The 15,337-nt window shown below is 41.4% G+C and overlaps 1 protein-coding gene across 7 annotated transcripts in view; it reads left to right on the top strand.

Moving 5' to 3' along the window:
* The first annotated feature begins 364 nt into the window (after nucleotides 1–364).
* The window catches only part of TBC1D19 (TBC1 domain family member 19), a 102,507-nt gene continuing 87,534 nt past the window's right edge, over nucleotides 365–15,337 (top strand). For 3 of the 7 annotated variants that reach the window (XM_080657968.1, XM_080657971.1, XM_080657970.1), the window contains exon 1: nucleotides 368–583. In XM_080657968.1, the coding sequence (XP_080514094.1) occupies nucleotides 485–583 (99 nt within the window). In that variant the 5' untranslated portion in view covers nucleotides 368–484. Of the gene's footprint in view, nucleotides 584–15,337 lie in introns of all 7 variants that reach the window. The other 4 variants (XM_080657969.1, XM_080657973.1, XM_080657974.1 and 1 more) reach the window with 4 other exon arrangements.

Here is a 15,337-nt window from a genome sequence, read left to right as displayed (position 1 = left end):
TAAGTACCTCGCCCATTTCATATCGCTAGGGTCAGAGCCTGATTATTCTTGCAAGTAATCTGCATGTCTTTGTGTGCACAGCTGCGTTTCTGCAGAGATGGAAAGGTGGAAGAGGAAGGATCCTTTATAACAAAACACAAGAATAAGCAACTCTCCGAGTTCCCCTCGTGCATCGGAGGCGCTGTGGCTCTGGAGGAAAGAGCTCTTCTTGCCTTTCAACCACAGACTAAGCAGGAACAATGCAATGAAGATCTACCCTCTGGTGTCGTTTCTGCGCTCGGAACGCAGGTGCTGGGGTCGTCAGGCGCGGGGGGCACCAGAGAGGAACGGACGCACGCCGGGCGGTTGCCTAGTAACGCCCGCTGAGGAGTCCCAGCGTAATAAGGTCCGGGAGAAGTGTCACTAGCCTTAAGCAGGACCCCATAGCCCGTTGTCTCCGCGCCGGCGGCCTGTCCCCGCCGCCCGGCGGGCTGCGGCAGGGGAAATGTGGCAGGAGGAGTCGGATCTGTCTCTCAGTATCGCTCAGATAGTGCAAAAACTCAAGGGCTCCAGTTTGTACGCTCAGCTGGAACGTCAGGCCTGGGTAAGCGAGGCCGGTGGGAAGGGATGGGGACTGGGAAGGGATGGGGACGGGCTGTGGCGGGCTCTGTGGGAATCCCTCTGACCCCGGCTAGAGCCGCCTCTGGTCTCGCCAGCTCCGCTCCTGTGCTCGCAAAACCCTCCCTTCCGGGTCCCCTTGCTCAGCCTCGCGCGTGGGGTAATAGGTTTTTGAAGGAGGGTGGGGCGCAGCATGCCTTTCTTTAGGACACAGAAACGCTAAAGGTATTTACTAATCTTACAGCCCTTGACAGGGTCTAATATTTAAAACGGCTGGAATCCGCTTAGGCCTTTGGGCCACGCTTCCCCTCACCTTTTCTCTTCTGTATGTGGGTTTTTGCCTTAGTATCGCTCGCCTCCTGGCCTCGACCCTCCCTGCGGTCATCCGCCCTCTGTCCGTCCACCCGCGTTCATTGAGCCTTTTCTTATGTGCTGGGTTCTTTGATGCAGAGATTGACTAAGAGATCTTCGTGCATGTGTGAGTGCCACGTAAATGGAATTATACAGCATTTAAATTTTTGTGCCTGGTTTCCGTCATTTAGAATCATGCTTTCGTGTTGTTGGTATTTCAGTAGTTCAGTTTCTTTTGAAAAAAAAAATTGTTTTTAATGTTCAATGACAGTTGCCTTACAGTATTATATTAGTCTAAGGTGTACAACATAGTGATTAGATATTTCTGTACCCTGATAGGTCTGGTTCCCACCTAAGTTCTGTTCCTGTTTATTGTTGAGTAATATTTCATTGTTTGGAAAGACTGTGACTTGTTTCTCCGTTCATTGATTGCTGGGCATCCTTGGTTATGCAGTTAAGGGTTGTTTCCAGTTACAGAGGTTTTAAGTAAATCTGATATAAACATTCCGGTGCAGGGTTTTGTTTGAATATTTGTTTTGTTTTCTCTGGGATAAATACCTAGGAGCAGAATTGCTAAGTTGTATGATAAGTATATGTTTAATTCTATAAGAACCTGCCAGACTTTTGCAAAGTGGCTGTAGCATTTTGCATTTCCACCAGCAATTACGAGAGTTTCAGTTGCTCTGCATCCTTGCTAATACTGATGTCAGTTTTTTATTAATTAATTTTTTATATATAAATTACAATGTTCTGGAAGGAGAGTAATGATACCCCACTGAGACTTTAATTGCATTTCCCTAATACCAGTGATATCGAGCATGTTATCATTCTTGTATCTTCTTTGGTGAAATAAGCTGTTCAAATCCTTTGCCCTTAAAAAAATAGTTTGTTCTCTCATTGTTGAATTGTAAGGATTCTTTATATAAAGGACACAAATGTTGCAAATATTTCCTCCCAGTCTGTGGCTTATCTTTTCATTTTCTTAACTGGGTCTTTCAAATAGCAAAACATTGTAATTTTGATGACATATTTTTTTTATCATTTTCTTTTATGATTTGTGCTTTTTGTGCCTTACCTAAGAATCTTTCCTGTTTTGTTCTAGCAGTTTTATAGTTTTAGCTTCTACAGTTAGATCTGTGATCCATTTCCAGTTCATTTTGTGTATGTTGCTATGTAAAGCTTTTTTTTTTTTTTTGCACGTAGATGCCCAATACCACACCTATTTCTAGTGCTTATTTGCTGATTTCCTTGGCACTTCTGTTGAAAATTCCTCTAGTACACACACACACAGGCACAGAGGACTCTGTCTGGCTCTCTATTCTGTTCCCTTGACCTGTTTGTCTATCACTAATGCTAATGTTACATTTTTTAACTTTTGTAACTTTATAGTAAGTCTTGAAATCACGTAATTAGTCCTCCAACTTTGTTCTTCTTTTTAAAAATTATTTTGTTTATTCTACATCCTTTGCTTTGCCATATAAAATTTATAATTATCTTATGAATTACTAAAAAAAAAATCTTCCTGGGTTTGGATTGGGGTTTTGTTGAATTTATTGATCAATTTGGGGAGAATTGACCTCTTAACAATATTGAATTTTCTGGCCCATGAATATACTTTATCTCTTCATTTGTTTATATTTTTATTTTCTATTGTTGGTGTTTTACAGTTCAATATACAAATCTTGCACATATTTTAAGATTTTCCCTAAGTATTTCTTTTTTTATGCCATTATAAATGCTGATGTTTTTTCTCATTTCAATTTCCAGTTGTTTCTTGTTAGTACGTAGAAATACAATAGGTATTTGTCTATTTGCCATGTATCCTGCAGCCTTACTAAACTTATTTATTATAGTACCTCTTTTGTATATTGCTATGATTTTTCAAGTCCATGTTTCATATGTGAATAAAGACAGTTTTACTTTTTCTTTTCCCATATATATGTTTTTTACTTTTCTTGCCTTGTTATACTGGCTACTGTTTCCAGTACAAGCTGTATAGATACTTTTTATTAGGTTGAAGAAACTCTTTCTTACTCCTGTTTTTCTGAGAGTTTTATTATGAATGAATGTTGAATTTTGTTAAGTACCTTTCTTGTATATGTAGAGATTCTCAATGTGATTTTTATTTTTAATATGTGAATATGGTGAACAATACTGATTGTTTTTGCATTTCAGGGATAAATTTCACTTGGTTACAATACATTATTATTTTTATATGTATCTTGATTTAATTTCCTAATAGTTTGTTGAAGATTTTGTGAATATTTTCATAAAAATATTGGTTTGTAGTTTTATTTTAACATCTTTGTCTAGTTTTGATATTAGTTAATGCTGATCTCAGAAACGGAGTTGGGCAGTGTTCCCTTCTCTTCTATTTTCTGGAAGAATTTGTGTAGAATTAATATTATTTCTTCCTTAAATGTCTGGTGGAATTCCGGGTAAGGTCATAAGGGCCTGGAATTTTCTTTGTGGGAACATTTTTAATAAAAAATTTAATTTTTAAAGTATATGCAGGGCTATTTGGACTATTTATCTTGTTGAATGTGTACTTGAAAAGCATTAGTGTTCTGCCGTTACTGTTCTGCAAATGTCAATGAGGTCAAATAGACAGACAATTTTGTTCAAGTGTTCTGTATCTTGCTAGGAAGAGGCTTCAGTCAACACTGTCAGAAGTTTTATTATCACTGCCAATAGCTTCAGTTGTATCACAGCTTCAGATTTGGTGGGCTGCTATACACTTTGTCCTTAGAAAGGGTTCTGGGGGTCTTGCGGGGTTTTCTCAGTGTTTCTAGGACACCTGACCCTGCTTGCCTGTGCCCCAGAGGGAAGTCTCTCTCCATGCTCTTATCCCTTCCTCAGCAGTAGTCTGCTGTTTGTTACCCGTCCTAAGCGCATGGCAGGTACAGGTGTTCTAATTCTCCTGGCCCTGTCCCGGTCCATATGCACTGGGGTAGGTCTTTCTCAGTGTTCCTTCCTCTTCTCCCTCTGCAGCCAAACTCTGCCTTGTATCGGTGGCAGATAATGGGTGACAGAGAGATCCCTGCCCCGCCCTAGTGCTGGCTTCCTCTGCTTCAGACTGCTGTAGGATCCTGGGCCCAAAGGTGTTCTTACCTTCCCATGAGGAAGATGGTTTTTGCATCTGCCTTACTCCCAGAAGCAATGAATTACTGCCTTTCAGAGTGGTTTGGTCTCTGAGTTCTCCCCTAGAGGTTTGAGGCATTTTCCTCACAGGAGAGGAGAGTTTGGGCAAGGTAGCGTGGTTTTATGCTTGTTCTGCAGTGGCAGCTGTCCCTTTGCGCACACCTGTGCCACAAAAGGGGGCTCTCTGCAGCTCCATGCTCTGCCCTCAGTCTTTCGTGTGGGTACCTGGTGTGGACCCATGGGAAAGAGCATGCAAGGGAGTGTGAATCCCCCTTGCGTTCTGAGCTCCCAGTTATTCTAAATTGACATGCTAGCCCACATCTAATCTGCAGTTGTTGAATTCTTAGCTAAATTCTTCTTTCTCGCTTTTGTATGGGAGCCTTCTTTTCCTCCTGGTCTCTGTCAAACATTTGGGGTCCCCTCTGTCCTTGGAGGGGCTTGTTACTCTTTGGAATTTAGTTCACTGGATTGTCTTACATCTTCAATTTTCTGGTGGGTCCAAAAGTTATGATTTTGTAGATTATACCACTTTTTCTCATTTGTTAGGATGAGAGTGACACATCTTGTACCGGCTTTCTACATCCTATGCATTACCAAAACTCTCTTAGTAAGTGTTTAAAGATTGCATCTATGCCCATGAGAAAGATTGGTCTGTAATTTTCCTTTTTAGTAATGTCTTTCGTAAGTGTTATATCAAGGTTATGCTGGCCTGATAAAATGAATAGGAAAGTGTTCCTTCTTTTTTTATTTTCTATTTGCTGAAAGGTTGGTATGAGGTGGTTGTTGTTGTGTTTTTTTCCTTAAATCCTTGGAAGAATTCTCCAATGAAGCCTGTGTCTCAGATTTTCTTTGTGGAGGTTTATTTTTTTATTAGTAGACTTTATTTTTTAGAATCATTTTAGGTTTACAGAAAAAAAATGAGCAGAAGGTACAGAGCTCTCACACATCCCCTCTCCCCTTAAGCAGTTTCTCCTATTATTAACATGTGTGTAGTGTGGTACATTTGTTGCAATTAGTGAACCAATCTTGATACATTATTATTAAAGTCCTTAGTTTACATCAGGTTTCACTTTTTATGTTGTATAGTTCTATGGGTTTTGACAGACATATAATGTCATGTGTCCACTATTCCAGTGTCTTACAGAATAGTTTCCCTTTCTGAAAATCTTCTGTGCCCCCACCTACTCATTCCTCTCTCTTCTCCTAAATCCCTGGCAACCAGTGATTTATTTTTATTTTTATTTTTTTTACTGTCACTGTAGTTTTGGCTTTACGAATGTTCTATAGTTGGGATCATACAGTATGTAGCTTTTTCAAACTGGCTTCTTTCACTTAGTAATATACATTAAGTTCTTTTTTTATATTTTATTGATTTTTCAAAGAATGGAAAGGAGAGGGATAGAGAGTTAGAAACATTGATGAGAGAGAAACATTGATCAGCTGCCTCCTGCACACCCCCTACTGGGGATGTGCACGCAACCAAAGTACATGCCCTTGACTGGAATCGAACCTGGGACCCTTTAGTCTGCAGGCCGACGCTCTGTCCACTGAGCCAAAACAGTCAGGGCTTCATTAAGTTCTTCTATGTTTTTTTTTTTTTGCTGAATAATATTTTTTGTGTGGATGTATCAGTTTGCTTATAAATTCACCTATTGAAGGATGTCGGTTGCTTCTAAGTTTTGGCAGTTATGAAGACAACTGCTATAAACATTCCTGTGTAGATTTTTTTTTATCAACATACATTTTCAACTTATTTGGGTAAATATCAAGGGGGTGGTTGCTGGATTGTATGACTAAGACTATGATTAACTTTGTTAGAAGCTGACAACTTGTCTTCCAATGTGGCCGTACCATTTTGCATTCCCAGCAATGAATGAGAGTTTCTGTTACTCCACATCCTCACCAGCATTCGGTGTTTTAGATTTTAGCTATTCTAATAGGTATGTTGTAATATCTGACTATTGTTTTAATTTGCAATTTCTTTTTTTGTTTTTTAAATTTATCTTTATTGTTGAAAGTATTACAGATGTCTTCTTTTTCCCCATTGATCCCCTCTACCCCACCCCAGCCCCAGCACCCCCCTTCCAGGCTTCACCATATTATACTGTGTCCATGGGTTATACATATATGCACATAAATTCTTTGGTTAAAACATGGAGTAAGCATCTTTTCATATATTCATTTGCCATCTGTATGTCTTTGGTGAGATGTCTGTTCAGATCTTTTGCCCCTTTTATAATTGTATGTTTTTTTTAATTATTGTTTTTTAAGAATATTTATTATCTCAGGCACAATTCTAGGCCCAGGCCATACAACAGTGAATAAGAACCCTCATGTAGAGATGATAGTGTTAAAAATAAGTACAGGTCAACAATCCCTTATCCAAAACCTAGGGCCAGATATGTTTCAAAATTCACATGTTTTTCAAATTTTAGAAAGGTAATTTATGCATATTCTGTATGTTCTTTAATATCCCTACCAAGTTCTTGCAGCACCTAGTAATTATATAGATTAATATTTATGTGGCAAATGTATGAATTTTCATACTTGGTGTGATAAATAAGGACTATAAATAGTCTCATGTCAATTCAGGTCAGATCAGATTTTGCCATCAAATGAGTTCAAATCAGGGCAGATTTTGCCACAATTCGATTACACAAATACTAGTTTTCAAAGCTCTTCAGATTTTGGAATTTCAAGCAAAGGGTTATGTATCTGCACCTATAACATTTAACGGTTAGTAAAAAAGTAGGGCAAGGAAATAGAAAGATAAAGTAGTGTAAGGAGATGATTACATGGGATGCTCAAAACCTGTATTTGACTAATTCTTAAGATAAAGAAAAGAACAGACCTTTACTATTATCCTATCTAATAAAGATGGAATATGCTAATTGATCCTCACACCGTCACCACAGCCAATAAGGAGAGACTATGCTAATTGACTGCTCCACCCTCAAAGGTGGCAGCGCCCACAGCCAATAAGGAGGGAATATGCTAATTGACTGCCCCTCCCTCAAAGATGGCAGCACCCACAGCCAATAAGGAGAGAATATGCTAATTGACTGCCCCCCCTCAAAGATGGTAGCGCCCACGGTCACAAGATGGCAGGGTGCCCAGTCCCCTCAAGCCCTGCTGGGGTGGCAGGCGTGCCTACCTCTGGAGTCCCCCAGTCCCCTCAGCACCCCAGCCGCTCAGGGCTGGCCTGAGGCTCAGGCAAGCCTCGGATGGCGGCTGCCCAGCCACCCAGGGCTGCCCGAGGCGCAGGTAACCAGGGCCGGCCGAGGCTTGTGCTGCCGGCAGTGGCAGCAGCAGAGGTGTGATGGGGCATTGCCTTCCCCTGATTGCCGGGTTGCCTCCAACCCCTGAGGGATCCCAGACTGTGAGAGGGGGCAGGCTGAGCTGAGGGACCCCCCCTCCAGTGCATGAATTTTCATGTACTGGGCCTCTAGTAGATTCATAAAAATGTAATTATAGATCTTTTAAAAGTAGTGCAGTTTTGGACTTGAAAAAAAAGTGATAACAACTTTGCCTTAGTTTGTATCAATTAGCTCAGACATGCAATATAAATCAGCTAACTCTTAAAGGCAACTTTACAATCAGCTTTGATAATATACTTGTAAACAATTGGCTGTTTATTTGTTACATACCTTTAAAATTTTAATCTAGAGGGTATTTTCTGAACTGCTTTCATTTTGTCTGTGTCTACCCAGAGGGTCTAGAGCAGTGTGGCCCAAATTAATTAGAAAAATAAAACCACATAGCACATTTCTAAACCAATATAAATGGTTTTTAGACCCTTTTCCCTACTATTGCTTCTCTTTTAGTATTATGATTAAACATTGACTCTATTTTAATGTATCCTTTTATTTATTGAAGTTTAATTATTTAAGATATTAGTGTGATAACATGGAATTTTGTGGTTCTAGAAAGGGGTTATGTTGTGTTGTTGTTTTTTTTTTCTGAGTTTCTTGAGATACTTTATTATGAAGTCAACCTGCATCTTAAAATTGATTTTTTTTCACTCATCCTCTAGACACTAGGATAATAGCCTAAATCCACATTTGATGTCTAGCACCAAATCAGCATTATTACTTTGTATAATGCATTTTTTTGTACTTAAAATGGATGTTGTGTAAAACCTCAAATGTTATTACCATTCCATTAAATATTTAATAGGTCTTGTTGTTCAGATTATTATTATAAATAATAGAATTGTGAAAGGAAGGAACCTGAAAGAAGATAAGCTTTGGGGAGAGAAGAAATAATATAAATGATAGGATGCTGTCATAAGTCTAGAACCCAAGAGCATCTCAAGGCTAGTGTCTCTACTAAAAATCTTATGAGATTGTATCTCAAATACTGTTTTTGTATTCTTCATAACCAGAAATTTGTACCAGAATTTAGAGATCATAAAAAGAGAAAAGAATATGACCTTTATTATTTATTTTAGGAAAATGCAAATTAAATGGATTTAATTAAACAGATTTTAATTAAAGATGTTTTATGTAAGGCATGGATAGATAGAACATATATTGGTATTTAAAAGCCTGTGCTATGACTAGAGCTTACTATCACCTGTCTGTCTTTTTTCTCTCAAAGGTGGGAATTGGCAGACACTAGGGGAAGCTCCTGATTGGGCTAGTGCAGCTGATATATATGAATAATTCAGAGACTCGGATTGAGTTTGGTGTGAATCTGAAGTGGTATTATCCTTACCCATATCTACAGTGGCTACTGTCATACCCTTTAATCCTGGAAAGTAAGACAGTGAAGAAGTAGATGATGGTGTACAGGATTTCAAAATAGATAACCTCTTGTCTTCATAGAATTTATATACTTGAGGGATAAGATACCTATTAAAATGTAGGTTTGCTTTGTGTAAGATATCCCTTCGTGTTTTATTTCAGCACTGAGTTATTTAGAGAAGGTCATGTCAGATTCTTGAATTAGGCAAAGCCAACTTGAAATGAGAGGGAAACGATTGATTAGTAAAGGGGAAGTTTAGACTGTTTCAGGCATAAAATATGTTATGAAAAGAGGCTAAGAAGTAAAGCTGTGGCATAAGGGGAGGATAAGACAGCCTGTGCTGGCAGAGAAGAGGGCCAGCTTAGGGATGTCAGCAAAAGAAAGCCAGTGAGGGCTCCATCCTCGGGTGAGAGAAACCAGAGCAGAGGTCCAGTTACACAACACAGATTGAGTATAAGGCATGGTCAGCTCGCACAGAGCCAGACTTCCCAATTGGAAACTAAAACTCATTCCTTGCTATAATGCATGTCTACCAGACTACTAGGATTACAGAAACAAATCTGGTCTACAATTTTAGAAAGAACCAAAACTATTAGGAAGCAACAGGAATATCCAATTCAACATGTGTTTTTTTTTTTTTTAATTCTACTTCAAAGTATTACATATGTCTTCTTTTTTCCCCATTGGTCACTCCCACCCCCCAGCACATGCCCCCCATAGTGTCTGTGTGCATTGGTTATGCTTATATGCATGCATACAAGTCCTCCGTTTGATCTCTTACCCCCCACCCCCACCCTACCCTGCCTTCCCTCTGAGGATTGACAGACTGTTCCATGCTTCTATGTGTCTGGATCTATTTTTGTTCATCAGTTTATGTTGTTCATTATATTCCACAAATGAGTGAGATCATGTGATATTTATCTTTCTCTGACTAGCTTATTTCACTTAGCACTGTGGTCGGCAAACTGTGGCTCACGAGCCACATGCGGCTCTTTGGCCCCTTGAGTGTGGCTCTTCCACAAAATACCACGGCCTGGGAGAGTCTGTTTTGAAGAAGTGGCGTTAGAAGAAGTTTAAGTTTAAAAAATTGGGCTCTCAAAAGAAATTTCAATCGTTGTACTGTTGATATTTGTCTCTGTTGACTAATGAGTTTGCCGACCACTGACTTAGCATAATGCTCTCCAGTTCCATCCATACTATAGCAAACGCAAAGAGTTCTTACTTTTTTACAGAAGCGTAGTATTCCATTGTGTAGATGTGCCACAGTTTTCTAATCCACTCATCTGCTGACGGGCACTTAGGCTGTTTCCAAATCTTAGCTATGGTGAATTGTGCTGCTATGAACATAGGGGTGCATATATCCTTTCTGATTGGTGTTTCTGATTTCTTGGGATATAGTCCTAGAAGTGGGATTACTAGGTCAAATGGGAGTTCCATTTTTAATTTTTTGAGGAAACTCCATACTGTTTTCCACAGTGGCTGCACCAGTCTGCATTCCCACCAGCAGTTCCTTTTTCTCGACATCCTCACCAGCACTTGTTGTTTGTCGATTTGTTGATGCTATCTCATTGTCGTTAATGAGTCCCTCTTCTGCGGTGGTGATGGGCTCTTGACAGAAAATAGATGAAGTCCAAAATTATGTTAATGATAAAAGAATGGGGATTGATGTGGGAAAGGGTGTTATATCCTTTTTTATCACACTTCTCTCTTAGTTTTTTGTTTATGTTCTTCAGTACATTGTGAGTTCCTCAAGAGTGAGGGAGAACTATGTTTTGTCTTTCTTTTTATACCCAACAACTGGAACATAGGAAGTGTCCAGTTAATTATTGAAAGAAGAATGCAAATGAATAGGCATATACTAAGGTATGGATATATTGAAAGGAAAAGGCTGGGGATGAAGAAGGCTTGGATCACTCAAGGTGGAAAGATGGGAATGAATTCCCAATATAGGAACAGCGATAAAGCTGAGCAGAGGGTTTCTGTGGTAAGATACTTACAGAGAGAGAGAGAGAGATTATATAGGCTGGGTGGAACGAGGCTTTTAGAGGATTGTAAATGCTAGAACGAATTTGTCTTTATTTTATAGGCATTGAATGGGGTCATTGGGATATTTTGAAGAGAGTGGAGACATGAAGGTGGTTTTTAGGAGCATTAATCTGACAATGGTGATCAGGATAGAGAGGAATAGAAGAGAGTGATCGGCTTCATTCTCCTCTTTATTCCTTCCCACATTGTATTGGAACTTGTGCTGTTCCACACACTGTCAGTGCACAAAAGCATCCCCATGCCGTTGCTCAGTCCATCCAGACAGCCTATACTTCTTTGCTCCCCTTTCCAGTTTCTTCCATTAGAATAAATGTTCCTTTCTCTATGGATGATACCTCTGTTGTAACATTTTCTTTCTTACAGTGGAGTTAGGTTTTTGTTTTATTTTTTTAAATTGGCTTTTTCCTTTTTCAGACTAAAAATTCCAGGGAACAAGGATAAAGTCTTGTTCATTTTGTGTTTCCCATGGAGTTTTGCTGGTGTAGATCTAAGCAATCTGTAGTGCAAATGCAATAATTGAAAACATGTTTATGAAGAACTTACTATGTGATAGCTATTGTGCTGGATCTAGGTACAAAGATGAAAGACACTTGTCCTCCAGAAGCCTATAGTCTAGTAGAGTGATTCTCAAAGTATGATCTGTGAATCCCTGGTGATCTATAAGATCCTTTCAGGTTAAAACTATTTTATATAAAACTAGAGGCCCGGTGCATGAAATTCATGCACGGGGCATGGGGGAGGTGGTGTCCCTCAGCGCAGCCTGCACCCTCTCCAATCTGGGACCCCTCAAGGGAATTAAAGATGAAGTCCAGGATTAGCATAGTGGCATAGTAAGAAGTGGAGGGATGGGGCCTCCCCACTTAAAGGGAATTAAAGAAACCTTGCAACCCTTTTTTGTAGACCTTCCCATACCCTGGTTTGTACTTCAGATTACCTCTCAGCTTCTTTGACCCAGCTGTTACTTCAGCCACTTTGCTCCTCTCCTTTCCTTATTTAAAATTGCCAGTGGCCAATGCTTTGGATTAAGACTGTTCTGGTGGAAATAGAAAGACAATGGAAACATTAACGTGCGTGGGTGTGTGTTTGTGTGGCGGCGGGGAGGGCAGGGGTGGAGATGGTCATGTGGTTTTGTGTGTGTGTGTGTGTGTGTGTGTGTGTGTGTGTGTGTTTAATTTTGTTTCCTTTTGGCCTAATTTCTGATCAGCTTCCTTACTTGCCCATCAACTAACTGGCTCCAGTCTCCGAGACAGGAATGCTAGGCTCCCCACACCCCTGCGCCCGCGCTGCACCCCTCTGCCCACTGCCACCCAGGGTCAACTCTCCTGTACATCCCCTCCAGCCCCTCTTAGCAAGAAAATCATGGCAAGGCTCCCTAGAATCCCTCCCTTCCGACTACCCTAAAAGAAACTGTGAACACTTAGTCACACCTTCAGAATGTTCCTAGAAAGTACGCTGCCCTCAAAACTAGCCTGAGATGCTCCCCGCCGTAACCCCGTTCTGATTACCCCACACCTCCAGTGCTCAGCCCCCCAATTTGTCAAGGTGAGGACAAGCGATAGCCCTCTCCTCCAAGCCCGGATCCGGAAAGACCAAGACTTCCCCTCAGCACTTCGCTACACTCAAAACCCTGGGCAGTATCCTGCCCACCAGCTGAAGCCCGGCCTCCGATGGTCCTGTGTTGTTAGAGTGGAGTGGTGGAGGATATCAGAAATGCCAGCATAAGTAAATGGGTGAAGACATGACTAGGAACGGACTGTACACTCTTGCTGGATTACATTTCTGAATATATTCTTAGCCAGCTCTGAGCTAGAGGCAGTTTGCATAAAAGAAGGCTTAGCTTTTGCTGTAGATATGTTAAAAACCTCTACCTCAATTCATTCCTTCCCTGCCAATCTTTTACATTTAGCCCCTTGCCATCTGGGCATATCTTATATTTTATAACACAACTTTAACTTACGTTGGATTTCACAGTCTAAAAATAACTTTGAAATATTTTCTGTTTGAGTCTCAAAATAATGTAGTTTAGCTGTTAGTTTCCCTATTAAATAAAAAATAAAATTGAGATACAGAGAGGTTAAATGACTTGACTGAGATAATATATAAGACTGAGAGATGATTCAAGGTCTTCTGATACACAGTCCCACTCTCATTTAGTCCCAAATGGGTTTTAAACTATGCTCTGTTACATCAAGGATTTTGAGAATGTTCTATTCATTAAAAATATTTGATTTAAAATTATATTAAGAAATAACACTTTCAAATGCATTGTTATATCAAACTAGAGGCCCAGTGCACGAAATTTGTGCACGGGGCGGGTGACCCCTCAGCCCAGCCTGCACCCTTTCCAATCCGGGACCTCTCGGGGGATGTCCGACTGCTGGTTTAGGCCTGATTGGGCCTAAACCAGCAGTTGGACATCCCTCTCACAATCCTGGACTGCTGGCTCCTAAATGCTCACCTGCCTGCCTGCCTGGTCGCCCCTAACTGCCACCCCTGCCAGCCAGGTCGCCCCAACTGCCCCCTCCCTTCCAGCCTGGTTGCTCCTAACTGCCCCCCCCCCCAGCTGGCCTGGTCACCCCCATCTTCCCCCCTCTGCCGGCATGGTTGCCCCTAACTGCCCACCCTGCTGGCTTGGTCGCCCCACGCAGCCTGCTTTGTTCAGTCATTTGTTTGTCCCTCACTAATCCCCCTGCCAGTCTGGTCACCCCATGCAGCCTGCTTGTTCATCGTTTGGTCGTCCCTCACTAAACCCCGTGCTGGCCTGGTCGCCCCACACAGCCTCCTTGTTCAGTCGTTTGGTTGTCCCTCATTAACCCCCTGCCGACCTGGTCGCCCCATGCAGCCTGCTTGTTCAGTAATTTGGTCGTCCCTCACTAACCCCCCTGCTGGCCTGGTCGTAGGCAGCCATCTTGTGAGGGTGTGATGGTCAATTTGCATATTACCTCTTTATTATCCTATATAATAAAATTCTAATATGCAAATTGACTGAACAGCAGAATGATCGGTGGAACGACCGGTTGCTATGATGCACACTGACCACTAGGGGGCAGACAGTGCAGGGGCTGCCCCCTGGTGGTTAGTGTGCTCCCACAGGGGAGCGCTGCTCAGCCAGAAGTCAGGCTCATGGCTGGTGAGCACAGTGGCAGTGATGGGAGCCTCTCCTGCCTCTGCAGCAGCGCTAAGGAACAGCGAGCTGAGTGTAAGGAGCAGCGAGCAGGTGGGTGGTAAGGAGTGAGGGGTCCTGGACTGCAAGAGGGATCCCCAACTGCTGGCAGGCAGACACCCCCCAAGGGGTCCCAGACTGTGAGAGGGCACAGGCCGGACTGAGTGCCCCCCCCCCCCCCACCGACTCCCAGTGCATGAATTTGGTGCACCAGGCCTCTAGTATAGGATACTTCATAATCTACTAGAGTGCTTCCAAATTAACTTGTTTCTGGGTAGATCCCAGGTGGAAAACAAAAATCTCTGCTTCTCCCATATTTCTTTATATGTTTGGGATGCTTAGAAATGTGTCATGAATGAGGAAGGATGTAATTGTGCACTGGTCTTTCAATGTATTTGGGCTTGTGCATGTCCCCTCATGGTACATTGTACCAGTGAGGATCCTACTGCAGGGGTATGCGGTTGCCATTGGCCAAACAGTGCACAGGTGCATCTGCTCAGTAGGAACTTCCATCATGTGTGCTGCTGAGATGTGGGCAAGAGAGCCAGGAACACGTCCGGAGGGTGATACCATGGCATGCCTAGTTTTAGCACTTACAAGTATCAGAAGCTCTTTTTTTTCTTTTTTGTATTTTTGATAATCATTTTAGTGATTTGTCTTCAAAATAAAACTTCCAACCACTTCTCTTCCAATTTTCTACAGCAGTTTAATTGGGGAGTGTGCTGAGATCGCCAGGAAGCCCATTAAAAAAGCAAACACGTATCGCTGTGAATCAGGATTTTTCTCCATATTGAGCAACCAAAACAAAGTGCAAAAAAAGTGTATATTGAGGCTTTATCAGAATAAAACTGTGTCTTTTTAATGTTAATTGTACCTTACTCAATGAGAAAAGACTTTTTGTTTTGATTGTCTAGAAACACCACTTTCAGTGTGTTTTATATAGTAGGGTTCCTACTGGGGCTCAGACTTCATTTGGAAAAGGGGTTATGCTACTAAAACGTGTTTGAGAATTGCTGTGCCTCACCGTGTCGTCCTCTTGTCACTGTCCTGTTTTTGATTTTCAAATTTCTTAAGATTTTTATAATTAGCTGAGATTATTAATTAATGTGGTTTGCCTTTGATATAAAAAAAGTATATCTGCCCTGGCTGGGCTATTTAGTTGGTTGGAGCATCATCCCATACACCAAAAGGTTATAGGTTCGACTCCTAGTCAGGGCACATACCTAGGTTGCAGGTTGGATCCTCAGTTGGGGCGAGTACAAGAGGCAACCAATCGATGTTTCTCTCGCATCG

The sequence above is a fragment of the Plecotus auritus genome, assembly GCF_963455305.1.
Source record: "Plecotus auritus genome assembly, chromosome: 1".
Classification (NCBI taxonomy): domain Eukaryota; kingdom Metazoa; phylum Chordata; class Mammalia; order Chiroptera; family Vespertilionidae; genus Plecotus; species Plecotus auritus.
Note: the sequence above shows the minus strand (reverse complement) of the source record. Positions and strands in the feature narration are given on the sequence as shown.